Source organism: Cnephaeus nilssonii (genome assembly GCF_951640355.1).
Source record: "Cnephaeus nilssonii genome assembly, chromosome: 2".
NCBI lineage: Eukaryota > Metazoa > Chordata > Mammalia > Chiroptera > Vespertilionidae > Cnephaeus > Cnephaeus nilssonii.
Window position 1 is genome coordinate 94,700,621 of NC_137073.1, and position 27,747 is coordinate 94,728,367.

General features: G+C 35.6%; 1 protein-coding gene across 2 annotated transcripts in view; it reads left to right on the forward strand.

Annotated features, from left to right (window-relative positions):
• Window positions 1-26,318, forward strand: part of LOC307113843 (cadherin-10) — a gene marked incomplete at both ends in the record, with an annotated part of 71,380 nt that extends 45,062 nt beyond the window's left edge. Inside the window, 7 exons of one of the 2 annotated variants that reach the window (XM_079795801.1) lie at window positions 3,883-4,070; window positions 5,437-5,690; window positions 9,815-9,951; window positions 15,195-15,316; window positions 21,475-21,583; window positions 23,012-23,263; window positions 25,828-26,318. In XM_079795801.1, coding sequence (XP_079651927.1) covers window positions 3,883-4,070; window positions 5,437-5,690; window positions 9,815-9,951; window positions 15,195-15,316; window positions 21,475-21,583; window positions 23,012-23,263; window positions 25,828-26,318 — 1,553 coding nt within the window. The remainder of the gene's footprint in view (window positions 1-3,882; window positions 4,071-5,436; window positions 5,691-9,814; window positions 9,952-15,194; window positions 15,317-21,474; window positions 21,584-23,011; window positions 23,264-25,827) is intronic. The other variant, XM_079795802.1, reaches the window with a different exon arrangement.
• Window positions 26,319-27,747: the final 1,429 nt, after the last annotated feature.

Here is a 27,747-nt window from a genome sequence, read left to right on the forward strand (position 1 = left end):
GATAGGAAAACGGCAAGCACACCACATAATTAAAGCTCCATCAACTGTAAGATAAAAACTAAGGTGGGTGACAGGCACTACTTTCCCTTTGTCAGTGTGTGCATAGCAATTCGTCTCCTTTCTGGATACCCCCCTGCTGCTTGCCCTACACAGTAAACACCCTTGCAGGCTCTTAATTAAAGTAATTGCATTTTGCTTGACAAAGTAGGATGGTTGTCTTCAACAGACTAGTCTTGGAAATAAGTAAAAGTAGCTCTTTCATCCGTTTAAAATATAGAAATGTACTTTTTAACTTTAAAATAGATAGACCCAATAAATCTTGTCACCAAATTGGTATGTGAGCATAAACGTAATTCCAGAGAAAGCATTCTTGAATTATGTATCTTGGGCACTGAATAAATATGTGTTGAATAGATTAATTACTAAAGTTACCATACAATCAAAACAATCATGAATGTGTGTATTGTAGATGTGTATACAACATATCTTACCTAATAATAGACAAACATGTAAATTGACCATACCTCTGCTACGCCACCAGCCAATCAGGAGTTATATGCAAATTACCCCAACAAAGATGGCGGTTAATTTGCATACAACCGAGTGATGGGGTGGGTGGGGCGCTTGCATCATCGCCATGGCAATGATGCAGGCGTTCTGACCCACCCCCCCTCCCCCGGTCTCTCAGGGCCTCTGGGCAGCGTGGGAAGGCGGGGCCGGAGCAGAAAGAGGTGGCTCTGGGGCCTGATGGAAAGGGGCTGGGCTGGAGTGGAAAGGCAGTGCTGGCAGACAGGGAAAGGAAAGCCCATTCTATCACGAATCTTCATGCATCAGGCTTCTAGTATAGTTATAATACAGATTTTTAAATTACTTAATAAAAGAACTAAATCTATATTATTTTGATGAATGGATCAATCATGGCTTTTCTGGAAATTATGGATACTTTGAAAACACGTTTATTAATGTTTCTGGGGAAATTAAATATATGGATATGCATATATTAACACACACAACTCAACTGCTGTGTGTGTATGTGTGTGTGTGTGTCCCTTCCAACAAATTACTGAGGAAGAGAACTGTTCTACACTTTAGGCTTATAAAGTACATATGAACCAAAGTAGCATCATCACTTCCCTGGTTGAGTCTCAGAAGGTACTGGAAATTAACATGGATAAAGCTTACTCCAATGAAAATGAAATAAACTTTGGGATGAAGGTAGTCTGAAGTGATAAGTTTGGATCCTTGGCCAGAACTATAATAAGCAGGCAGATTTTCAGAATTTAAGCATGTGCCTAAAAATATAAGTAGAGTCCAAAAAAGTCCAAGCTAAAAATAAAAAGTGGGAGAACAAATTCTCAGAGACAATAGAGTGATATCTAGTTAATTAAACAATGAAATGTTTCCTTTTTTTCTTTTGTTCTCTCTCTCTCTGTCTGTGTCTCTGGGTTCTCCTTTCTTTTTAATTTGGAGTTTGTACTTATTTTTAATACCTTGCATCTCTGTCTCTATCTATGATCCACAGAACTGTTTTCAAGCTATAAAGCTGAACTGAATTATCTAGCTTGCACTGCCAGAAACCAAGTCTAACTTAACGTATTCTAATCAACTAAATGATCTTATAAATGATCAAGTTTCAAACTGCTGACCAGTAGAGGCAAGAAGATTGGTTTCTTTGTACTTCTTATGATTCAATCAATCTCTGATAGAGCACCTAATTTCTCTCTCAAAAAATCCTGATCTCAATTTCCTTTTCATTCCTCAAATTTAGAAAGAACAAATCTCTAAAAAGACTTGGTTTATGTTATAGAAAAACACTATTAATTACAAGGCATCAGGGTTTTGATTCATGCTATTGAAGTGGGATTCTAAGCCTTTCTGAGTGACAACAATTAAAACAAAATGTACAGCTGATTTACAAGAACAGGTTGTAATCGGTTCTAGTATCATAGTCTTCCTACTGAAATACTTCTATTACAGTATAAGATTTTCTCTTACACTGAAAAGTTTTAAATACTATTATTATAAATCATAGCACTCTAAATTCCTTTTGAAAGATACAGATATTTTAATTCTAAAGCAAAGATCAATTAACATATTAATAGAAAATAACTTACTGTTATTTACTTTTTTATATCAAAGACATAATTAGATTTCTTATTTCTAATACAAATAGTTACCTTCCTTTTTGGCATTTTGACATATTTGCATATATGAAACAAGATTTACTACCTTTACTACAATTTTTTAATATACTCACTGTTCAAAAATTCTTCAATTTTGTAAGACAACAAATTGAGACCCAACCAGAAATTTTGGCATCAGTATCTTGTAAAATCTGGTTTATGTTAAAATCTGCAGTACCATGATTCTCTAGTCTCAAATCTAGAGTATATGTGAAATACAGCCACATCAATGTTTTATTTTCCAATAAGTGATCAACCACACCAAATACATCATAAATAAATGGAATGTGTAGCAAAGTAAATAAACATAGTACAGAAGGTGTGAATGATGTGTATAAAAACCCTGCACGCACAATCTAGGGAATCAAGGTTCAACATATAAATTTTGAGGGCCCCAAACACTCAGCCAATAACAGTGCCATTTTATCAGGTTTGTTTAATTGCATTATGCAGGTAATGGGCGGGGGGTGGGTGGTGATTTTACATGAGGGAAGTAGCATGCAAAAAATGTAAAGGGGGATGTAGGAAATCAAGTTTTGACAAGAACACTTAGAAAAGTCCAGTTTGAAGAAAACCTTTCTTGGATGTGATGAAGGAAAAAATACATTAAAAAAGATATACTCAGGCCAGAGCCTGCGTATTTAAGCATTCTGGACTTTATTATGTATATTAAGGAGAATTGCTTAAGGCTTATGAGCAAGAAGCTGCTATAATCAGAGGTGCTTCAGGTCTATTAATCTGTCAGTAACATAGTTCAAGATCAAGAGCTAAAATATAAATCTCATTAGCAGTAGAGGTTGTTCAAGCTGGAAACACATCTATATGCAAGAGGGGATTAGATAAATTCTTTTTTTTAAAATATATTTTATTAATTTTTTACAGAGAGGAAGGGAGAGGGATAGAGAGCTAGAAACCCCAATGAGAGAGAAACATCAACCAGCTGCCTCCTGCACAACCCCTACTGGGGATGTGCCCGCAACCAATGTACATGCCCTTGACCGGAATCGAACCTGGGACCTTTCAGTCCGCAGACCGACGCTCTATCCACTGAGCCAAACCGGTTTCATCTAGATAAATTCTTGTTTTGCTCTGGAATGTAGGGGAGTTTGTCACAATTTAGTGTTTTTATATTGATACTGTGAAGGGCACTTTGTATTTCTCCCACAGAGTAACCTTTGTTTCTTCTGTCACAAATAGAAATAATAAAGAACCAGGATTTTTCCTGATTATGGTTTATTTCTTGGAATTTTGTAATGTTCTGCTGCCAGCAAGCTGAGTAGTATGTAACTAAATACAACAGAGGAACAACAACTAACAAACATTCACTGCTTATTCTGTAGTTTGTTATAACTACATAAACACACATATGTACATATCTTCACTCAAAGCTGATGTCTAGTTATTTTTGCCAATGCAAAAAAAGACAAATTGCTAATATGATTAGAGGTTGGTACTCGCTATTCATAATATGCATGAACAAATACCCCACAGTTCTACTTTTCTGTCCTTAGACTTTAATTTAATATAATTTTATTATGTGTATTCAACTTATTAATCAGTTAACATCATGCTGTGTTTAAGATTTATAATGTTCTCTCATAACACATGTACCTTTGAATATTCTATTGAGAAACCCCTTTCTCTCTCTCTCTCTCTCTCTCTCTCTCTCTCTTTCTCTCATTTTCTTTATTCTTTGCAGACACCATCCATCTTCGAGTACTTGAATCCTCCCCAGTTGGCACAGCTGTTGGAAGTGTAAAAGCAACTGATGCTGACACTGGAAAAAATGCTGAAGTTGAATACCGAATTATTGATGGTGATGGGACTGACATGTTTGACATCATAACTGAGAAGGACACACAGGAAGGCATCATAACTGTGAAAAAGGTGCACACCATCAGCATACATAAACACCCGACCGTAGAAAGTAGAGATTTCAATATGTAGTCTCCACTCATGCATTATCCATTCAGAAATCTCACCATCATGTTTAAGTGTAATTTATATTGTGCATAGTCTGAGAAACATAAAGCCAAAGACCTTGGACATTTTGACCAAATTTTTTTTAATGAAACAAGAAACCTGAGATTTCATAAAATTTACAAGCCATGTTAATATACAGGGTGGGGCAAAAGTAGGTTTACAGTTGTTCATATGGGGAAATAACACAATAATTAATAAATAGTAATACAAGAATAAACTCTGAGTTTCACATAGTCACAACTGTAATATTATTTCTGCCTCATCCTGTGTGTGTGGTTATATTTCTGAGCCACATTAATAAAAGCCTTCCATAATAACATTTTCTTAAATAAAACAGTTACTAGCTAGTGATTTCAATATATTATCACAGTTAGAGGAACAAAAAGTAGCATACCTTCTATCCAGATGTATGCAGTAATAATTAGCTGCTAATAAAAATAAATAGCATGGATTGGAGGATAATTTAGTTGTTCACATTTTCCCATCTGCTACATAAATTAAACTTTTCTGCCAAAATATGTTTATTAATATGGTTTAAAGGTAACTAGTTGTTGTTGTTTTATTAGAGTCCATACCATCATTATAAGAAAAAATAAGACACAATAAAATTTAGATTCAATGTAACATCCTAAGCACTCTATGCATAAAGTGACCACCTTAGCACTGGTTAATCGCAAAACTACCCTGACATTCTATTGCACAGCCCAAGGTACACAACCACTTTTAAATGGACAGTAATAGCAAAGCGGAAAGCAACTTTCTTGTTACTTTTCATGACTGGGAAGTAATAGTCATGCAGGTGGAATCTCATATAACTGTTGAAAGTTTTATATTAGTCTTCAAAATTTCTTAAAGTACCAGGAGCCCATTAAACTGAATAGAAATATCACTACATAAATTTAAAAAGATAACTGAATTTTTTCTTAGAAAAAATTAGCAATGGCCAACACCTCAACCCTCCCCCCGCCCCCCCCCCACACACACACAATCTTTCAGCCCAATTTTGTCACCACCTTAGGTTTAATCCTTTCTAATTTTTCCAAGATTTAAAATTTCATTTTCCTATGCTCTAAGGTAACACACATTGAATATATTAAAAAGTAAAATTGAATCCTATTGATATGTTAATATATTTAAATGACTTTTATTTATTGACAGTTAATGGACAGCTTAGAATTCAATCATGCTTTAAAAATCATACTGTAACTTGGAAGGAACATCTACTCCATTTTCCCTCACTCGAATTTTATGGTTTATTTTTATTAAACAGCCACTTGACTATGAGAGCCGAAGACTTTACACTCTGAAGGTGGAAGCAGAAAATACCCACGTGGATCCACGATTTTATTACCTAGGACCGTTTAAAGATACAACGATTGTCAAAATCTCTATAGAAGATGTGGACGAGCCTCCCGTTTTTAGCAGATCCTCCTATCTGTTTGAGGTTCATGAAGATATCGAAGTGGGCACAATCATTGGGACTGTAATGGCAAGGGACCCAGATTCGACTTCTAGCGCCATTAGGTAATTATGTGTATGTTTAAGACGAACAGGAACAGAACTGAAGTAAATATAGAGGTCATGAAGTTCTATTGAAAGCATTTAATGCACTGAAAGATAAGAGGGCCTCTCAATAAGTTGTACATAAAGTTGTCTCTGTTTTGGGGCAGGGCATGCACAACTTTCATAGTTCCCTTCAGTTCTAATCATGCCCTTGAGACCAAAACATGTCTTGTATCATCTGCTTGTCTCTATAAGGTATTTGTTGCTCTGATCCTTGGTATAGAAAAAGGGCACAATTTTTCTATTTCATCTGTACATTTACAATGCAACTAAATCACGTTATTTGTGCTTTCAAAATCTTAAAGAATATGTGAAATTGAGAGGAGCAGTAACACTTAAAAATATCATTATAGCCCTAACCAGTTTGGCTCAGTGGATAGAGCGTCGACCTGCAGACTCAAGGGTCCCAGGTTAAGGTTAAATTCTGGTCAAGGGCATGTATCTTGGTTGCAGACACATCCCCAGTAGGGGGTGTGCAGGAGGCAACTGATTGATGTTTCTCTCTCATCGATGTTTCTAACTCTCACTTCCTCTCTGTAAAAAATCAATAAAATATATTTAAATATATATATATATAATTATAGCAGTGTTTCAATGCTGTTACATTGTGGTGTTAGAAATTCCCCCATACTCCTGCCATCAAAGCAGAAGTGTTTTTGGTTGTTGTTTGGCTTCATCGACAAATATTAGAACATTCTAGGAAGATAAGAGTAAATGGCAGCCGGAAAACATATGAGACATGATAAATGCAGAAAAATATGAAAGACTCAAAGTTTTCACTATGTTTTGTATCATTTTAGAGAAGTACAGATGTCTATATATAACACTCAGCATTAAAATGACTGTTCACTTTAAACTGTTAGTCTGTCATGTATTTTGGACTTCCTGTGTTTCCCTAATTCTCAGCAGGCAGATTTTGCTTGCCCCTTGTTCCATGCGGACCCATCACGCAGGAGTTCACATGGCTGGTGGTTTCCACGTGCACTGTCCTCTGTCTTCTAAGTTTGCAGCAGTGCAATCGAGAGAGCCTCTGATTTTATTTATTTATTTATTTATTTATTTATTTATTTATTTTAATTTCTTTATTGATTAAGGTATCACATATTTGTCCTCATCCCCCCATTCCAATCCCACACCCCTCCCCACAAATGCCCCCACCCCCCTGTTGTCCTTGAGCCTCTGATTTTATGTGCCACCTGTCTCTGCAAATCTTCAGTGAAGACATACTTTATATATTAACATTACTATTTGATTTATATAATTTTAGCCAAATATTTTCTTCTATTCACATACAGCATCTCAGGTTACATATTGTCAGAAGAAACATGTACATAGTAATCATGTAGCGCTCCCATCTGCCAGCATCACCTTCCCATAAATGCCTCTTCTCCAATCCATTTATCTTCATTGAAATGGCTGCATTTTTAATTTTTTTCCCTTTGAAACTTTTAAATAACCAATGTACACATTTAATCTTCCTCTTTAAATACTTACCCAGCATTTTCTTGGCATAGCTCCCAAATGACTTTAACAGGCTGTGCTCTATGTTCCTGATTTTAAAATGACCTTTAAAAAACCAGAAATATAATATTTTAAGAGAGTTCAATTTAAATCTAGTTGCATTGTTAACTGGCAAACATAAAGAGATTTCTCCACACAATGAAATGGATTTTTCATCCTCTTGTTGACTGATAATTATTTTTATGTCAAAATATGGCTGTGGATTTTTGAAACAAAAAAATAAAATATTTAACCAGGATGCAAGTATTAGGACCAGGAGAAAAGAATCCATTTATGTATCCTATGTGCAATAGAATTAATAACTGATTATTAATGACAGAGTCTATACCATGAAGGTTGTTATATATTTTAATTTATGACACCATGATTTAGAAAATGCATGTTCAAAATGTGAACATCCTTGAAAATGCATGTTCAAAATGTGAATTTATGCCACCATGATTTAGAAAATGCATGTTCAAAATGTGAACATCCTTGAAAGACCATTGAGGTTAAAAGTATTTTTAAAGAAATAAAGTAGCTATATTAATGCAATGTAATTACAGGATGAATAATATTGAATATGTTATAAATTGTCATATATTGTGGATCTTGAAGCAATAATCACAGGATCTACTTAAAATGTGTTTTGAAAATGGTTTTAAAAAGGAAAAGGAAAATGAACACACAATTTGCCAATAGGTAATTGAAAAATATAATTATATCTAGTTTGAAGGAGAATCAGGGTCTCTGTATCGTCAAGATAATTTTACATAGCCCTCTAAATTTTGTCATTATTCCTTTAAACTAAATTACAAAAAATAAGACAAAATATGCATTCATAGATTTGGTGAACAAAATGATGTTTTATATTGATTTACATATTGCAACTTCATGTCATATTTCTATAGAAGTAAGGAACCCTATAATTTGCCATTTATGCCAAAGAATGCAACTAATATTTTTGGATCACCATATCAGATATTAATGTCTTTCTCAAGGAGTTCTTAGTCTGTTAAGGAAGATGACTTAGTATGAGAAATAACATTCACTCAGTGCCCACTAGATGCCAAGTAAGATGCGTGGTGTTTTCATGTTTGATTTCCTGTATGAGATGTGAGATGAAATGAATTCCTACTGCAGTGTGGTAAATGGCAGGGATGAGTGGTGAAAGGTACTTTGTGATAGGTGAGGGCAAATAGATTCTACTTCAGATAATAATGGAACATTCCAAGGAAGATGTAATGTATGTTGTCTTTCAGAAGTAAAAGAATTTTGTCAACTTGGGATAGAATTTGTGAATTATTCCAGATAAAGTGATACAATGCTTTGCTTTATTTGTAAGTGGTATGATGTGTAGTTTGAATATGAAACTGAATTCATATTATGTTAATAGAAAAAAGCTAGAGTTTACTAAGGAGATTTATAAATTACTGGTATGTTCTATTTAGAACTGATTTAAATACATTTTCATTGATTTGGGTAAATATTATACAATTTTGAGACACTACGAGGGATGAGTTTTATGGCACCATTTAATTATTTGTATTATTACTTACAGAACACACTTTAAAACAATATTTCATTAACTTTTTCCTTAAAATAAATGACAGTAATGGTGTAGGAAAAGATATACCATAACTCAATATTACTCCTGGTCTTGTCATCTTTGTTTTGCCTTTTTTAAATATGCAGTATCAAATATAACTCAGGGATTATGCTTGTTAATTCAAGAACTATGAAATATTTGTAAGCCACTACGTTTGTGAAGTGGCAGCAACTGATGAGCGGTAAAGCTGTTTGAAACCTTGACCTACAAACCAAAAAAATAATGCAATTATCCAAAGTACATCAACCTGATTGATAAACCTGCTCTTTGGCTCTAGAATGATATCCAACACAGTGCCTTTAATCAATTTGCAGAATACATATACTAAGGCTTCATTTGATATAAATGTATAAAAAACTTCTATCCCAAACTTCTCTGTTTTCAAAACATCTCTGATTCATATATATACATCTTTCAATGATACATTTGGTCAAGAAACTGAAGCTACATAGGTAATCAGACCATGAACTAGAAAAAAAACCACAAAAAACACAACATCATAAATTGTTGAACTACTACTGTGAGGAAACTAATATTGTCTCCAATTTTCTGACTAAGAAAATGATTTTGCTTCTGGGAATGATCTGTTGCATTGGCTCCTTATGATAATTCCTCAACAGAATTCTCAATAACTAGGTAAAGTCAGTTGATAATGTTACCATATGCAATACCAGCTGCTTTGTCAGAAAATACCTCAAGGCCAGTTGAATATGCAAATAGATAATGATAATAACAAAATTTAGAAGAATAGAACTAGAATGCAGAACAATTTGCCAATGCATGCATTGGGAAGAGGTGTGTGTGTGTGTGTGTGTGTGTGTGTTAAATTGATAAAATAATCTGTGTTCTAGATCAATACTATGTACATTCCTCAAATTATTATATATCCCTACATGTGTGTCTTTGCATTTTACCATTTTATCCTACAAACCATCAATAACACTGCCACCTATTTTTCTTGGCCCTCTATGTTCAGATTTTCCTTGGATCGTCATACTGACCTTGACAGGATCTTCAATATACATTCTGGAAATGGATCCCTTTATATATCAAAGCCACTTGACCGTGAACTATCTCAATGGCACAATCTTACCATTATAGCTGCTGAAATCAGTAAGATAAATTTTATGGGTACAATATTTAATATATATTTTTAGTTTCAATTTCATATTGAACATAATTTATTTTTGTTACAAACATGATTTATATTTTAATCTAAGTTTTTAAAAAGTTTCTGAATGCCTATAATTTTGTCAATCATTTTTACATATAATAATAGCTGTGGGTCTAGATAAATTGGCATTTTATATTAACTAACTAAAAATCTATAATTGGGAACTAATGATAGTCTCTGTTGGGGAAATAATATGTATTTGATGTGTTTCATGCATACTATGAATTAGAATCTGTGCTAGATGTTGGATGTATATAATTTAATTTTAACAACAAACATGCAGGTAGATACTATCACTTTTCTTTTACAAATAAGGACACCAAAGCAATTGTAATAATACTAACAAACACTCTGTGCCGGGTATTAGTCTAAGAATTTTAAATTAATTTTCTCTTACTATTTTTGTTGACCTTATTCAGCAGAGAAGGAAATACATTTCCAAGGGTTTTAGTAACTTGCCTAATGCCAGAGTAGTAAAACTGGGATTTTAAACCAGTCATTTTGTTTCTAGATCAAATACTTAATTCTTTAACCAAATTTACAAAATTTCATCCAATAATAGCAGGCAGAGCCAGGTTTCAAAACCACATCTGTCTCTAAGAGCAAAAATTCTTGCCCATATACAGGACTGGCTACATAATTTGGGGAGCCTGTTATAAAATGAAACTGTCAGACCTCTTGTTAAAAATGATTAAGAAATTTCCCCTGGCCCCTGTGGCTCAGTTGGTTGGAGCGTTGTTCTGTACACCAAAAGGTTGCAGGTTCAATTCCTGGTCAGGGCACATATACAGGTTACAGGTTCCATCCCGGGTCGGGCATGTGCAGGAGGGAACCGATTAATGTTTCTCTATATATATCTTTCCTCTCACTCTAAAGTAATTTAAAAAATAAAAAAAATATTAAGAAATTAAACATGGAAACAGCAGAGCATTAAAACAAGTTTGTGGCCCTTCTGAGTGTGAGACCCTGAACAATTGTGCATGCCCATGAAACCAGCTCTGTCCACACATGCAAACCTGCTCATGGTTTCTGATTCCTGTACTATGATGTACATGGAAGAGAGCAACACCTTAACTTCTTCAAAAGCCACACTAATGAGGGTCCTAATCAGTGTAAAATATTGAGCCTATAAATTCCATATCTGAAATAGCACGCTGAATCCACAAACACATACCAAGGTCAAGGTATTTTAAATATCCGTTCCAGGATTTGGAAGGCAGAACCTTGGGGCTGAATACCAAGTGTCTCAGAAACGTGGAACTAGGCCAGATAGATCATCAGCAATGAGTACAAAACATCAAGATAATAGATTCAGCTCCCTCCTTGAATCTGGCTCAGAAATATGGGTTAACATAATGATCCATTGTTTCCAAAGTGAGTTATAAATGGCTGCTCCTTTTAAGGCTAACAGAAGTGTGTGTGTGTGTGTGTGTGTGTGTGTGTGTGTGTGTTGATTTTTTAGTTTTTCTTTAAAGAAAACTTTTATTTCTATATTTGTCTCCATGACTCCATGGTTAGAAGCGCCTGATAGGATTCAATCTGGTCATTGTAGATCCATGTTTGTTTGTCTCTCTGTTGCTTCAGGATCCTTCTTCATGCCAGTGAGCTAGAAATTGCATTTTCCATTTCAGATACTTTGAGAAATTTAACTTCCAAAGCTAGTTGAAGTAATTATGATTCTGTAAAAGGCTAAGCCAATTATGTTCTTCTTTTTAAAAACTAAACTTATTTCTTTCCCTTAAATGAATCAATCTATGGAGAAACTGCTGGGAATGTCTACCTGCCAAACCACAAGTAGTCAAAGGCCCATTATGCTGTTCCGGTTATTAATGGGAATGAGGGTAAGAGGGAAACAGCGCACAGGAAATTGCTTTCACTAGATTTTAAACACTGGGTTTATGGTAACCGTGTCATACACCAAGCCCTAAGCAGGGCAGAATGACATATAAATGTACTTCTTACCAATGTGTTTTCAGGCCCTTCCTGTAACCGTTTAATTCTGCAGTCCCAGCAGTATATCCCATCATATGGCAAGTGCTACTTCAGGTAATTATTTAGTGCAGTATACCATGAATAACTTACCTGCTTTTTCTTTAAAAAAAAAAAAACAAACATTTTAGTTGCCATGTGAAGAATAAAAATCCTAAAATTAAGGTCACAATCAGGGATCGTAGGACACATCACTGTAGAGACCCATGAGTTCCTCCATCAATATATTGCAATGATTATAGTTAAAATTACTAAATCTTATAGAAATTTTAACTATAATCATTGCAATATATTCTGAGGACAGTGGAGCAAAATTTATGCTGAAGGACTGACTTCTTACCTATACCAAGTTCCTTATTAGTGGAAAGTCTTGCCCTAAACAGATAGAAAAAATCTCTCTAAAGCCTGAGATTTCTCGATAATGACTTGATTTCCCCTTCTGAGAGGTATGGAAAAGCCTGTGGACACATAGGCACAGATTCATCTTTGGACATAATTTTAAGATTCTTGACTGCTGATACAGTCTTGCTACAACAGACTTTGCCTTGATGACTGAAAGACTCAGGTGGTAAATACATGCCACTACTCTTCAGTGTGCTGCCTCCTCGGAATGCTTTATACTTTTACTTATACATAGGCTGCAGCATACGCCAGTAAGAGGATCAGTGCAAGCACTGTTTTTTAGAATAGGCGACTGCAGGCTTGAGGCTTTACAAAGCACATTTTCCCCCTGTGGATTTAGCTTTTCATTGGAAAAGCCTTGAGTTATTTGTAAAAAGCCCAAAGAATCTCTACCTCCAGGGGGTGGGGAAAGTAGGCTCACAGTTGTGAGCACATAGAACACCGAGTTTATCCCTGTATTTTTTTTATTAATTAATTATTGTGTGACTTATTTGTATGGCAACTGTAAAGCTACCTTTGTCCACACCTGCATTGTTAGAGAGGAAACTGACATAATAGTGCAGCTTTTTAGATATGAGACTGTCTCTTTCTCTAGACTCTGTGGCATAGTTAGAAAGTGAATTGCTACCCACAAAAGACTTATTTTTAGGTCAAGACTTTGAAAGAAAAATATTCCTATGCCCACTAACTATGTAAGTAGTTTAACGAGCATGTTCTAGAAAACATGGAAGAATCACCCCTTCCCATTCTTCTCCAAGAAACTTTAGGGAGTTGAGCATTCATGTGCAGGTGAGCCCTGTGCCTCTGGGTGTTAACAAATGGTCTAGAAGCAGGAGAGGGTGGAAAGTAGTGGAAAAGCATTTTTCTCCTCTCTTCATTTTTCCCCTCTTCAGACCCACATGAATTGTAGGAAAGCTATTTAACTGGTTTTATTGTGTGGATGCTTTGTATGGAGAAAGAATATAAGTTCTTAAGTAATGTAAGGAAATGAAGAAGATATGACTGTGATAATAGAGATGATCTTAATAATAATAGTCAATACCAAAAAACTGAAACTCTGATCAGAAGTTTCATGCATTAACTCATCTAATTTTTTAAAAAAACTCTACTAGAAGTTCTATTTTGATTCATGTTGAGTCAACTGAGGCATTAGAGAGATGGAATAAATTAACCAGGGTCACACAGAAAATGAGTGGTGGACATGGGAATCAAAGCAACTCTCTGTTGGGCCCCAGGATCTGAACTCTTTAATCACCCGACACAATGAGAAGTAAAATATGCAGCAATAGATTAGATGAAACCAGAACCTGAGAACTGAACACATATGGGTTAAGAAGACTGAGGTTAGACTGCGTGTTAAAGAGGGCAGGCCTTTGAAAAGTTCTCTTGAAATAAGAAGGAAAAGTACATAAACTTCAACATGGACTTAGCATTCTGCCTGCCTGCCTTCATACTATTTCAGCCTTGTAAATGTCCCTGCTGAGTAATCAGTTCTTACCCAATAATTTTTAAAAGTGCTGATCTCTTTATTTTAGCAACATTATAATTACATGGAGAGAAGGAAGAAGAAATACATTCTTTTGAATAGTGACACACTCCCTATTTGCCTGTGACAATATATTTACCCTTGTACCTAAAAATTATTTAAATAAAATTAGAAAGTCAGATAAATTTCGCTCATAATGCGTGTTGGTAGAGGCCATTAAATAAGATTGCTGCTGTCCCTCAGCTCATCTGCTCTTTGCATGTTTGTTTTGCTTTGTTTTAAGCTAATTATCTCCTTTCTCCTTTTATACTGATCTTCAGCTTGAGTTCACCAAAGTTCACACAGAATTTGAACCATATCCAAAGACTGAGATTTTGATATCATGAAGGCTGATGAATATAACCTGAATTTAAAATGTCAAAACGCTCTCAGATATCAGTACAAGTACCTAGGAAAAATCTATAGTGAAGATAATGTAATTATGATTGATATTAGGTTATTAACCAAGGCTAAGCTTAATAGACATTTCTATTGTAAAATTCTATTTTTTAAATTTTTTGGAACAATTTTCAAATGCATGTTTCTTATGTGAAAATGTTGATGCTCTTGATTTTAGCATTTGTAGCAAAATAATAATAATTACAATACTGTATGTTACTACCGAGCTAATTTTGTTATACAGAATTGTGCCTAGATTGTTGAAACAGTACTGGTAATAATTATATTAATAAAATAAATTTCATTGTAAATTTCTATCTAATTTGTAAAATTAGTAGCTATATATCGAAATTTTCAAAAGGAGAGTTGAGAGTAGCTATTGGAATACATTTTAGTGATAAAAGTAGACAGGTAAGTTGTAATGTAACAGCTACCACTTAGGAGTTAATAACTTTGGGGGAGTTACTAATTTATTAGAAACTGCTTCTTGAACTAAAAAAAAAATCAGGAAAAAAATCAGGAAAGATTAAGTAATATAATGATGTCTAATAAAGCTTTATTAAATATTTGTTCTTGATATATATATTTGGATGGCAAGCCACAAATATAATATGAACTCAATTACACTGCATTGTGCTTTTAAAAATATTTCCCAAAATAATAGTACACTTGAGCCCAATAATAACTGAATTCATGACTATATAATTAGGCTCTTAGTAATTGTCTTTATTGCATTTGCTCATTATGTTAGTAGAATTGCCACGATGCTTATTTGTGTGTGAGCACTTAGTATCCACAGATGCTTATATAAATAAATCTAATGCAAACTGTGTCTTTCTAAACAAATGTTTTCTTTCCCTTTTCTAGACAATCCCAAAGAGATGACCCGTGTAGCTGTTTTTGTGAGAATCTTGGATGTTAATGACAATGCCCCACAATTTGCTGTCTTCTATGACACTTTTGTATGTGAAAATGCCAGACCAGGACAGGTGAGTAATCCCAGGGTTTAAGCATAGGAAGATTTTTAACGGCATGATTAAATGTTTTCTTTTCCCAATCTTGAGAGGAATGAGAAAGTGGAGATAAAAAACACTCATTTAAAGTGCCAGTAATACAATTAAAAACAAACAAATGCTGATGTTTTTAAGGTTGAAGATGTTATAAATAACAGTAAATTTCTAATGTATATAAGATGTTATCGTTGCCACAAAAGTTAAAGTGTAAGAATAAATAACTTTAGATTCTTAAAAGTTCAAAAACAAAAAAAAAGATTAAAAAGCAAACAAAGGAAAAACTCTGCTGTTCCATTAGATAAATATTGATAACTGATAGAGAGATGGGGAATAAATGTTGGGAAAAACACAGACAAATGCATGGGATTGGCAAAACATTTCATCAACTTTTCCCAATGTCTGCAAACATGGTTTTGAAGTGGGGCTGTGGAATTTTCTCCTTACCTTTACACTTGCATTTCATCATTATAACAACACATAAACTGCTTAATGACTTCGTTTTCACCCTTTAAAACATTCTTCCTGCATCAGCTTTGTTTATAACTCTTTATGCCTTGTCCTCAGTGGACTCATTTTGTTCTTTGAAAAGCTCCAGCGTATATGGCTGGAAGAAATGCTCTTAATTGGTTTAAGTGCTAGCTTCACAGAAGGAAGCTGCATGTTATAAATAATTGGGAGTCAAATTTGTTTCACTAAAGAAAGAGAAGCCATGATAAAACTGTATGGTGTTTTGACATCATCTGATGCTCTTTATAGACATCAATGCCATTGTTATATTTTTTATGTAAATTACTTTGTGGAATAACTGAGATACTTCCTTCTGAAGATTGTAACAGGAATTCAATCGCCTGTCTATTGTTTGAAATGCTAAAATTTGTTCAATATGATTCATTTTTTTTAATTTGAAAGTATTATGGAAATGTTTAATTTGAAATATTTAAGTGACTTAGCTACTTCCGACCTACTTCTTAATGAAACAGTGTGTGCCCTAAAAATACATTCCAAATAGTTCTCTGCTTGCCAGGCTCAGCATGATATAAGTTGAAGCTTTTTCTCTAATAGATAAAATACCCACTTTGTAATTGCTGCATACATTGCTTCCTCTATGGTTATTTTATTTGATTTTCAAGAGATATCTTTTCAGAATATTTGATTCATTATAAATACTTATTTACAAATGTATTCAAACTATACAGATCGAGAGATTGTGGTTGTTTATTTTCCTTATGTTTTCTTTTTTCATTTTTTAACTTTATCTAGCTCAGTGACGTTATATTTTCAGACTTTTAAAAAGCAATTTGTATACAGAAGGAAAATATAATCAAATCGAAGATGACTTTAATAAAAAGTAAGTTAGCCAATTTTTATGCACATGACAGGAACATGATTAATAAATTTTGTCTAATTGGCTGCATGTGCAATAGTCTCTCATAGAAGTTATTTATATTGTTCTATTTTTAAGATTTTTTACAATTGATTTTTAGAGAGATGGATAGAAAGGGACAGTTGACACAGAGAGAGAAACATCGATGTGGGACTGAAACATCAGTCAGCTGCCTCCTACACACACCCTACTGGGGTTTGAACCCACAATCCTGATAGGTGCCCCAACCAGAAATTGAACTGGCAACCTGTTGGTGCATGGGATGACACCCAACCAACTGAGCCACACCGGCCAGGGCTCATGGCAGTTATCCTAATATATAAAGAGCCAAGGTCCGTCACAACCTAAACGTCCAGATGGATGACCGAACACCAGGCTAGGGTTCCGGCTGGTGTGGCGGAAGTCAGTCCTGGGTCCCAGCAGCCCATGGTGGGAGTCAGTCCTGGGTCCCAGCTGCCCACGGTGGCAGGAGGGAGCTGTGGGCCCTGGCCGTCTGCAGCGCGGCGGTGGGAGGGAGCTGTGGGAAGGGAGCCATGCTGCTATCGGACTGGCCTCTGGGTCCCTCCCCCCCTTGGCCCGCAGGCCCGGGGAACCAGAGCCATGCTGTGATGGGACTGGACCTTACCTGAGGGGTTCCGGATTGTGAGAGCATGTAGGCTGGGCTGAGAGACCCCCCGAGTGCAGAATTTTCATGCACTGGGCCTCTAGTCTATATCATAAAAGACCTGTGGTCATGCTGCCGTCACAGCATCTCGACCAACTACAGTACTCACCAGGAGGTGCATTGATGGGTCCCACAGCGGCTGCAGTGGGCCAGACTTCTGGGTCCTGCAGCAGCTGTGGTGGGAGGGACTTCTGGAGTGTCGCGGGCTGTCGGCAGCGTCCACGGAGCATGCGAGGCTTCGCGGGGCGGCAGACATGGACCTGATGGCAGGTTAGGCCTAGGGGACCCAACACGCGCATGATTTAATTGTGCACTGGGCCTCTAGTTTTTAATAACACCAGTTTATCAGATGTCTTTTTGGTCGCATAGGCTTAAAAATTGTTGCTTAAACTAAACTGTTAAATATCCAATGATGGAATTCTAAGTTATGACATCCCAGCCTGGAAAAATCAAAGTGGTTATTTGGTAAAGTCCTTCTTCACTGATCCTTTCTTGAAATTCATTTGTTAACTTTGTCTTTTCTCTTCCAAAGAAGTAAGAGCTATGTTAGGACTTCTGTATTTATGGAGTATTTCAATCCACTCAATACTCCTCTAAACTAAGTGTTCCTTAAGAGGAGCATTTGGAACAACAACATGGGATATAATTCCATTCATTTATTGTTTGAACAAAATGAGAAGACAAAAATAAGGCTAATTGCCACCTGCAGCCACTTTCTTGCCTATTCTTTGCTGTAAGGGTAGAGAATACCTAACCCCCTCCAGCCTGGGAAATGATATTGCTCATTGATGTAGCATTAATATTCCCTTCTTTTTTTCTGAACTAGACCACTTGATTTTCCATCTCAGAGAGAGTAGGAACCTTAGGAGAAGAGGAGAAGAGAGGACCTGCTGCTTTTCTTTTTTTATAATTTTTCCTCACAATTTCATTCAGTTAAACATATTTGAACAATTTTTAATCTCTATGTGAAGGAAATAGCATTTCAATCTCATAGGAGAATTCCAAGGGAGGAGTGCTGCTTATATTACCCATCCATAGTATCTAAATGCCAGGCCCTCTCAAACCCAAAATATCATACATATATAGTTTAAACAATGTTTAGTTACTTCCCTAACAACTGAAAAAGTGTCTTTATACTAGAACAAAGGGAGGTTTTTTTTCCCATCAACAGAAATTGATACCATTGTAATTAGCTTGTTATTAATAATAACAAAAGGGCAAAGGGAGGCCAGACATTATAAGCATGGCCATTTGGGCAGCTTCACCAGGAAGCTGCAATTTCACACTCCTCGGGGAACCACCTGCACATTCCCTGCAGATCACTGGGGGAAGGGACTGGACAAAGGGGAAGATAGACGCATGTGCAGTGAAGTTGGGGATGCAGGGAAAATGCCTGTCAGTCATACCTGGAAACAGATCATTGGCTAGAGGGGGCAGGGCCAATGAAAGCCCCCAAAATAACCCCCTAGACTCTGTGTGGCTCTTGGCCGTTGGCGCGCTTGTGGCTCTCTTGCACTTGCCCATGACCCACGGCCATGCAGACCCCACAAGCAATGGACTGATGGACTGCAGTGGGGAACACAAACTAACCTAGTCAGATGCTGGACTAGACCTTGCTCCAACACGGAGTGGAAACTCAAGACACTGGTTTTGATGTAGTTCTGCTGAAGCCACAGCTATACTTCTATGGTGGACCTGAGGGAAATGAGACCTTGGAAATTCAGGGGTGTAATTCCTTAGAAATAAAGCTTTCTACAATATCTCCATGGGGGCCTCAAGAGCTTCTCATTCCAGTGGCACCCCAAGAATCCCAGTTCCACAGATAACAAAACTATCAGTCTTTCCGCATTAAAATTTAGTGATCAGTTTTCTAACTTTAAACATCTTAAAATCCATTCATCATCCCACACTCCATTATAGTTTGATCACTTCAACACCTTGCAAGTTGATTTAAGGTTATTTTAGAACTAGAGGCCCGGTGCATGAAATTCGTGCACGGGGGGGTGTCCCTCAGCCCTCAGCCCAGCCTGCACCCTCTCCAATCTGGGACCCCTTGAGGGATGTCTGACTGCCCATTTAGGCCCGATCCTACCGTACTGCTGGCTCCCAACTGCTCTCCTGCCTGCCTTCCTGATTGCCCCTAACTGATTCTGCCTGCCAGCCTGATCACCCCCTAACCACTCCCCTGCCAGCCTGATTGATGCCTAACTGCTCCCCTGCCAGCCTGTTTGCCCCTAACTGCCCTCCCCTGCAGTCCTGATCTCCCCCAACTGCTCTCCCCTGCAGGCCTGGATCCCCCACAACTGACCTTCCCTGCAGGCCCAGTCGCCCCCAACTTCCCTCCTCTGCCAGCCTCCTCCCCTGCTGGCCATCTTGTGGTGGCCATCTTGTGTCCACATGAGGGAAGCCATCTTTGATCACATGGGGGCAGCCATCTTGTGTGTTGGAGTGATGGTCAATTTGCATATTACTCTTTTATTAGATAGGATAGCCCAGTGAAAATATAAACAAGTTATATAACCGGTAAGGACATAAAATATAAGAGACTTATCTGTGTCTATTTTTCAAGTGCTTAAAATGAATACTAGACATCATTAGAATTTTTCCTCTAATTGTGGCAACCTCGTTTTTTGAAAGTGGATCAAAATGAATTTATCATCAGTAGAAATAAAGTAGTGAGTGTTAGATAGAGAAACAGAAAATAGTTTTACCTACTTCTTGTTGCCAACTTCTGATTTCTATCACAATACTTTATGGTAATATACCAAAACAAAATATTGTGATTTTTTTAATGTATGACTGGTAAAGTAAAGGAGGACTAGATTTGAAAGTAAATGCTGGATATGGAGAAGTTGGACACTAGAAGCCAAGTTGTGTCGCAAAGGAAAAAATAATTGTGAAAAGGAAGTAAGTGATTCCATCTGCCATAGAGAAGTATTGGGGTCATAAAAATATATTGTAATTTGATATAGATTTCTGACATGTGATTCTATCTTATTTGTGTTGTTAATATGAGCTTCACTTATTTCCTTCATAGCATTTAATGAAGATGTACCAGTGAACCACTGGTTTTAAAATCTACAATGCTACTATCTTTTATTACAAGAATACATTTTAATTTAGAATTCTTAAGTAAATGTTTACAATTTCTTACAGATACATGTAAAAATGTGGCTGTTTTTCTTTTCTCCAAAATATATTATTTTGGTCCATAAATGTGAGACATCATAGTTTTCATTTTAAAAGATCATTAGCTCTACTTTCACATTTTCTGTGTGTTAACCTATTAATCTTAGTGACTTTTTATTCATCTACTATATTTCTTGATATGTTATTTCATTTATGTCAATTTTTCCTCATCTACTTTTTAGTATAAATCATGTTCAAAGCAATGATCTGATCGTAATTTAAGGTGGAAAATTTTCTACTTTGTTAGCAAGTAGCTTCTTTTGTTGTCTCTTATAGCAGAAAAACCAGAGTTGACCCTTATAAAATAACCATTTCCCATAGTATGTATATGTTGGATTTTAAAAATATACAATATTATGGACAGTACAGATGTAGTGAACTGTTATTGTTAAAGTAGATAATAAAATGTTTGTGTTTCTTTTTTTTTAAAAAGTATGTATCTGTTGTCTATAAATTCTCTACATTTTTAATAGCTTTTGCTTTACTTTGATGAGGAGGAAAGTCATAATCAAAATAAATTTTAAAATATGTTACTACATTAGATATATCCTTCCAGATCAATGTTTAAATATATATGAAATAACCTACATACTTCAAATCCTATGTCTAAATTAATAACATTGCCAAGAATATAATATTACCATATGTTATTTTGAAAGAATGGATAATACTTAAGAAAATTTGAGAGAAAGAGGGAGAGAGAAAAAAGATAGAGACTTTGTTAAAAATCAAAATAATAATAAAAATGATGAAATAATTCAAATAAAGACAAATGCATGAGAAAGTCAATTGTCTTTAAAATATTTTAGACAAAATTGGATATCAAAAATTATGTAGTATAAGGCATATAATACACATGGAAGTTTGAGAAATATGCATTTTTCTCTTTTTTTGCAGCTCATACAGACTATTAGTGCAGTAGACAAAGACGACCCTTTAGGTGGACAGAAATTTTTCTTCAGTTTAGCTGCTGTCAATCCAAACTTCACAGTACAGGACAATGAAGGTAAATTGTAGAACATAATGTGTTCATTGTGATTTAGGGTGACATTAACAAAAAATTTCACCCAAAGTAACAGTAACCATATACATGATGTATTAGCTTATTGACCTGGATTACAAAATTTTGTTTTTATCAGATATTTAATGAAATGCTATGGTAATTTCCTTACTCTCTTAAATTTTATACAAATGAAATATGTGAAAAAGTCTCTATATGAGTCTTAATTAAAATATTAAATCTTGAAAACAATAGAAAGACTGGAAGTAATCAGTTCCCTTAATAAAAAGGGCAGGACACAACAAGAGGAGTGAGAAGAAAGAGAAATAACATTAAGTTGTCATTGATCAGCTTCCTCCTGCACATCTCATATGTTAATAGAGCCCTGACCAGGAGTCGAACCATGACCTCCTGGTTTATAGGCCAATGCTCAACCACTGAGTCACACCAGCCTGGCATTGTGAAGGGATTGAATGCAAAAGTGTAATTGCAAGAGCAAGATATACTATTCTCCTGCATGACACGTGAATTTTATAATGTCTCTGTGGTCAAAAATACTGAAATTATTTTTTGCATTCTCAAAAACGTTAGAAACATTTTAGAAGAAGAGGATATGCTAATGGTTACTATTTTTACAAAAAAAGTTGTACAGCTTTTTTTTTGAGAATATGTATGGCAATTGGTCCAGTCTAAACAAGTATGTAATTAGAACTTTTCTTTCTTTCATAAGTCTGTCAAACTAATTACAGGAAAAGGGAGGGATTTAAGAAAGGCCAGCATCCCACTACTTACTTTTTCTATTAGACACTAGACATCAATTGTCTTTGAGCTACACCAATATTTTGAGTTATGTAGCATATTCATTTTAATGGGTGGAAAACAAAATTGAAAAATATTGATTGGGACTCATACTCATAAACTTATTGACTACATTATTAATTTTAAAAATGCAACTGCTCTGAAATTTTACCCAATCTTATTTCTGTATGAGTATTGCATTAATGTGTTGTGTGTGTGTGTGTGTGTGTGTGTGTGTATGTGTGTGTGTGTGTAGACACATATGCTCATTTGTAAGTAAGAAACATTTACTAAGATTTCTTGTTTGCTTGGTATGCATAATATTTGTTTCTGAAAACTATGCTATTATCTATGTAGTCTTGATAAATGATTCACTTACAAAAATACACCGTTTTGAAAACATCTGAGCATTAGTTGAAAATCTAATATATTGACAATCATAGTGTTGGATTCCTCAAGCTATCTACTTTATCTTATCTGTATTTTAATTGCATTGTATACAATTTATAGGGAAATTGATGTTAGTTTTATATTTCCCGTAAACACTGGTTTATTTATATGTCAAAACCATGGTGATTAGGACGATCTGTTTTTACTGTTCCAAGTCATTTTGTAATATTTTAACATTTACTTTAGATAATACTGCCAGAATTTTAACCAGAAAAAATGGATTCAATAGACATGAAATAAGCACCTATCTCTTGCCGGTGGTGATATCCGACAATGATTACCCAATTCAGAGCAGCACGGGCACGCTGACCATCCGCGTGTGCGCATGCGACGGCCAGGGCAACATGCAGTCCTGCAGCGCCGAAGCCCTGCTGCTCCCCGCCGGCCTCAGCACCGGCGCCCTGGTCGCCATCCTGCTCTGCATCATCATCCTGCTGGGTAAGAGGCTGCAGGGAAATGCGACTGCTTGCTTTAATATACCTGCAAGCAAGCAATGTTGCTATTAAAATACATTCCCCAAACTAACCCCAATGTTTTAGATAGGAATTACCCATGGAATGTTGCTTACATTAATATATGTTATCTGATCAGAGTTATCACCGTCCTTTGTTTTTTTGGTTTTTTTTTAAATAATGAAACTGAAAATTAGAGATGTTCAAAACGTTTTCTAAGGTTACACAGTTTCTGAGTGGCTGAACCAAGGCAAGGCTAGTGGTTAGTCACTCTATGTATAATTTTTCAGTACATCTAAAGTTTATTTCCACTTTTTTTTTTTTTTAATGGCTGGATGGGGGTCTCACTATCTTACCTTTTCACTGAAATAATGTTCAAATAGTCCTTTTTACCTGGTTCACTTGTCCATAAAAAAACGATACTGGATTTTATAACCTAAAGCAAATTGATTTTTAACTGCTTTTGAATTAACAATCAGGTTTAAATTACTCTGTAATTGCATTATCTGAAAACTATGTGAGTATTTCTGTGTCCCTAATCAAAAACACTGTATCTGATGTTTTAAGAAGCAGTGAAATGAAGTTGGATTTTGGAGCCAATCTTAGTAAGTTTCGTTATCCTCATTATTAGAACCTTTTTTTTTCTTTTTTTTTTTTCTTTTTTGGCTGGGTAAGATTATTTGGTTGATAAACAACCTGAAGTTTAAAATTTTTAAATCAAAATTTATGTGTGTGTATGAATGCATAAATTTAGGCAAAATAAATGTCATAGTTTCTCTCAAACTTGAAGAATAAATATTTTTGTTCTCCAGGAAGTGTCCTAATTTTTTAATCACTTTGAAGGTCAAAAACGTTTATCAATGGATTAAGTTTTTCTTTTTTGTTGCATTAGAAAAGTCTCTTGTTTGCCCTTTTACATAAGCTTAAAGGCAAGTAGTCTGACCATTCTATGTCAACAAGAGAAAATATAACTTAATACCACTTCAAAAATAATATAATTGTCTAATTGTCTTTGTCAGTTTGGACTGCTATAACAAAACACCGCAGACTGATAGCTTAAATCACAGAAATTTAGTCCTCACAGTTCTGAAGACTGAAATCCAAGTTCAAGGCACTGGCAGATAGCAATGATCTCGTCTGTGTTTAATCCCACCCATGAGGGCTTCACTCCTGTGACTCAGTTACCTCCCAAACACCCCACCTCCAAATCCCATCACATTGAGGATTTAGGCTTTAAAATGCATTTGGAGAGGACGCATTCAATTCATAACTAATAAATTCCATATTCTTTAAATCTTTGTTATAAGAAGCCAAAATCAAAGATATTTCTTCATACATATGCCTGGTAACATATGTATCCTTCCTTTCCTCATCTAATTGAATTTACCTCTGTTTCTTCAAATCTTCATTTTAAAAGATCATGACCAAATTGAGGATGGGAAACTAATACAACCAGATGGAATTTGATATTATCTATATTCTACTTTTATGCCATTATTACTATTATGATTTAAATTATTATTATTATTCATACCTTGTTCTGGAATTAGGGATACACATTGAGTGATACACATTTCTACTTGTGGACTACACTTAAGATGCATCTAGCCAAGGTTTTTGTAGTTAATTCAATATATTAATTCTCTCTTTGCCATCATGTGATCCAACAATTATTTTTTATCTCATGTGTGATACATATTTCCATGGAAAACTTCATAATTTCTAAACTAATGATGTCTAAGTAATGTGGCCATTCCCCGCCCCCCTCCTAGTAATTAAGGTCTTTTTTTACAATGTTAGAAAAAAATCTATGCAAATCCATCAGTAAAGCTATTTAACAGAAACCAGTACTCCGTTTCTTGTGAAAAATGCTGCCTTAAAAAAAAAAAAATGTTTTTATTGGTTTCAGAGAGAGGAAAGAGAGAGAGAGAGAGAGAGAGAGAGAGAGAGAGAGAGAAACTTCAGTGATGAGGGAGAATCATCAATTGGCTGCCTCCTGCATGCCCCCTACTGGGGATCAAGCCCACAACCCCAGGCATGTGCCCTGACTGGGATTCGAACCATGACCTTCTGGTTCATGGATCGATGCTCAACTACTGAGCCACACTGGCCGGGCAATGCTGCCTTTTTTATAATGTATAAGGATGTGAAAAACGTGGACATATTTTTGCCCTTCTTAATTGTTTCATTTTAAGCTGAATTTAATTTGTGTCAATTTTAGAAATATAACATCTATGTCACTATATAATGCAAAGTATAAATAATGCCTCTACAATCAAGAACTATCTTTAAACAGTTCTTAGAAAAATAAAATAAGCCACTGTATTTGGGAAATTGTTTTAAAAATAAGTTAGACAATTAAACTCTACCTATCCTAGCTAAATCTGTCAATTACCCCCCCACACACACACAAAAAAAATTGATCAAAAGTACAAAATTAATCTTAAATTCTAACCTGTCCTGGAAAATCCATTACTTAAACTCCTTTTTATTCCTACCATTCTTTCTTTATAGGTGGATCTTTAATGTATCTTTTTTTCTCTCTCCCAGTTATAGTAGTACTGTTTGCCGCTCTGAAAAGACAGCGGAAAAAAGAACCTCTGATCTTGTCTAAAGAAGACATCAGAGACAACATCGTGAGCTATAACGACGAGGGGGGCGGAGAGGAGGACACCCAGGCCTTTGATATCGGCACCCTGAGGAACCCCGCAGCCATCGAGGAAAAGAAGCTGCGGCGGGATATTATTCCGGAGACTTTATTCATACCCCGAAGGACTCCCACCGCGCCAGATAACACGGATGTCCGGGATTTCATTAATGAAAGGCTGAAAGAGCATGATCTCGACCCCACCGCGCCTCCCTACGACTCACTTGCAACCTATGCCTACGAAGGGAACGATTCCGTGGCGGAATCTCTGAGTTCCTTGGAATCAGGTACCACGGATGGAGACCAAAACTATGATTTCCTCCGGGAGTGGGGCCCTCGGTTCAATAAGCTGGCAGAGATGTATGGTGGCGGGGAAAGCGACAAAGACTCCTAACCTAGGGTATCTCTTCTGTTCCAACGAGAGGAAGTCACTCGGCCAACACCGTCTCCACTTCACAATATTTGACATCCAGGAGAATTTTCCGGCCACTCAGCACAATTTTCCCCCATTTACTTTTTAAATTTGTTCGTTAATCACATTAATTCTTTCCTGTAGGATGTCTCATGGAATATATACGGCATTTTATTTAATCACTTCCAAGAGCCAAAGCTATGGAAATTCAGTGGTGTCCATTTTAGAAATAAAAGATAATTTCAGAACCGTGAACAGGATAGTTCTCCCTTAAGCAACCTCACAAACAAGCCGCTTCTGTTAGATACATGCCCTGCCCTTGCAAATGAAGCTTTTAAAAGAGGTGAAGACAAATTTCAAGGTATATCCTGTTCTGTACATTAAATTAAATGTACATGTGGTGTTAGTAGGTGTGATATGCAACCTGGTATACAAAACGTTTGTGCAATTTCATTTCATCAAATTCTATCTGCTAATGTTTTATATTTATATTTTTGTATTTATTTTTAAAAAATAAACCAGTTTTTACAACTACATTGTCTCCAGCTTCTTTTTTCCCTAGGAAGAAAAGGTTTCCCAGGGGCTAAATATCTTGGTACAAAATTACATGGAACACAGGTAAGAACACAAAGTCATTATCCTTGCTGTTTTGAGCTCTGATCAAATTAATACAATGTATGTAAGGATCCTTTTTCCATTGAGTTTTGTTATGCCACAATATGTGAATTAAAAGTAATAATCATTTTTAGACCATTTAAAAAATTCCCATGTAAGCAAATTTAGAACATGGACATCCTTATGCTAAATATTCCAAAATGACAGCAATGCAGTTACTTTGTTTTGTACTTATCCACTAAAATAATGTCTGAAAGATTAAAACATTTATTTTTGTATGACATTTTTGCTGTTGAGATTCATAGGCAATAGAGTTCAGATGGGTTTCAGACTGAAATAATCCTTTAATGGAAAATATATTCACCTCCCATGGTGACTTTGAAAATGCCTAGTGATGAGAGTAATAATGCTGAATATTCCAGTAAGATAGAGCATTGCAATTATATAAAATTTTCAAAAATACATTGCATATTTATTTACTTGCAAAAAAGTCTATTTTTGTGTCAATGAATGATTTAATACAAAGCAAACAATAACAACAACAAAAGCCAAACTGGCAGTCAATTATTCAGAGATCCTGAGATCTTAAGGCCAACGGATTCTAACTTATCCCTCCTTTCACAAGCTCCAAATAAGTTTATTTATAAATCATTTGGGACCACTTTGCTGGACCTACACTAAGAAGTCGCATTAAGAAGTCTCATTCCTGCTAAGTATATTGTAAACAATACCAAGGATTCGTGTTCTCTCTAATTAGTGAGAATGCTATGCTTCTGGAGTGAGTCAGAGTGCAATA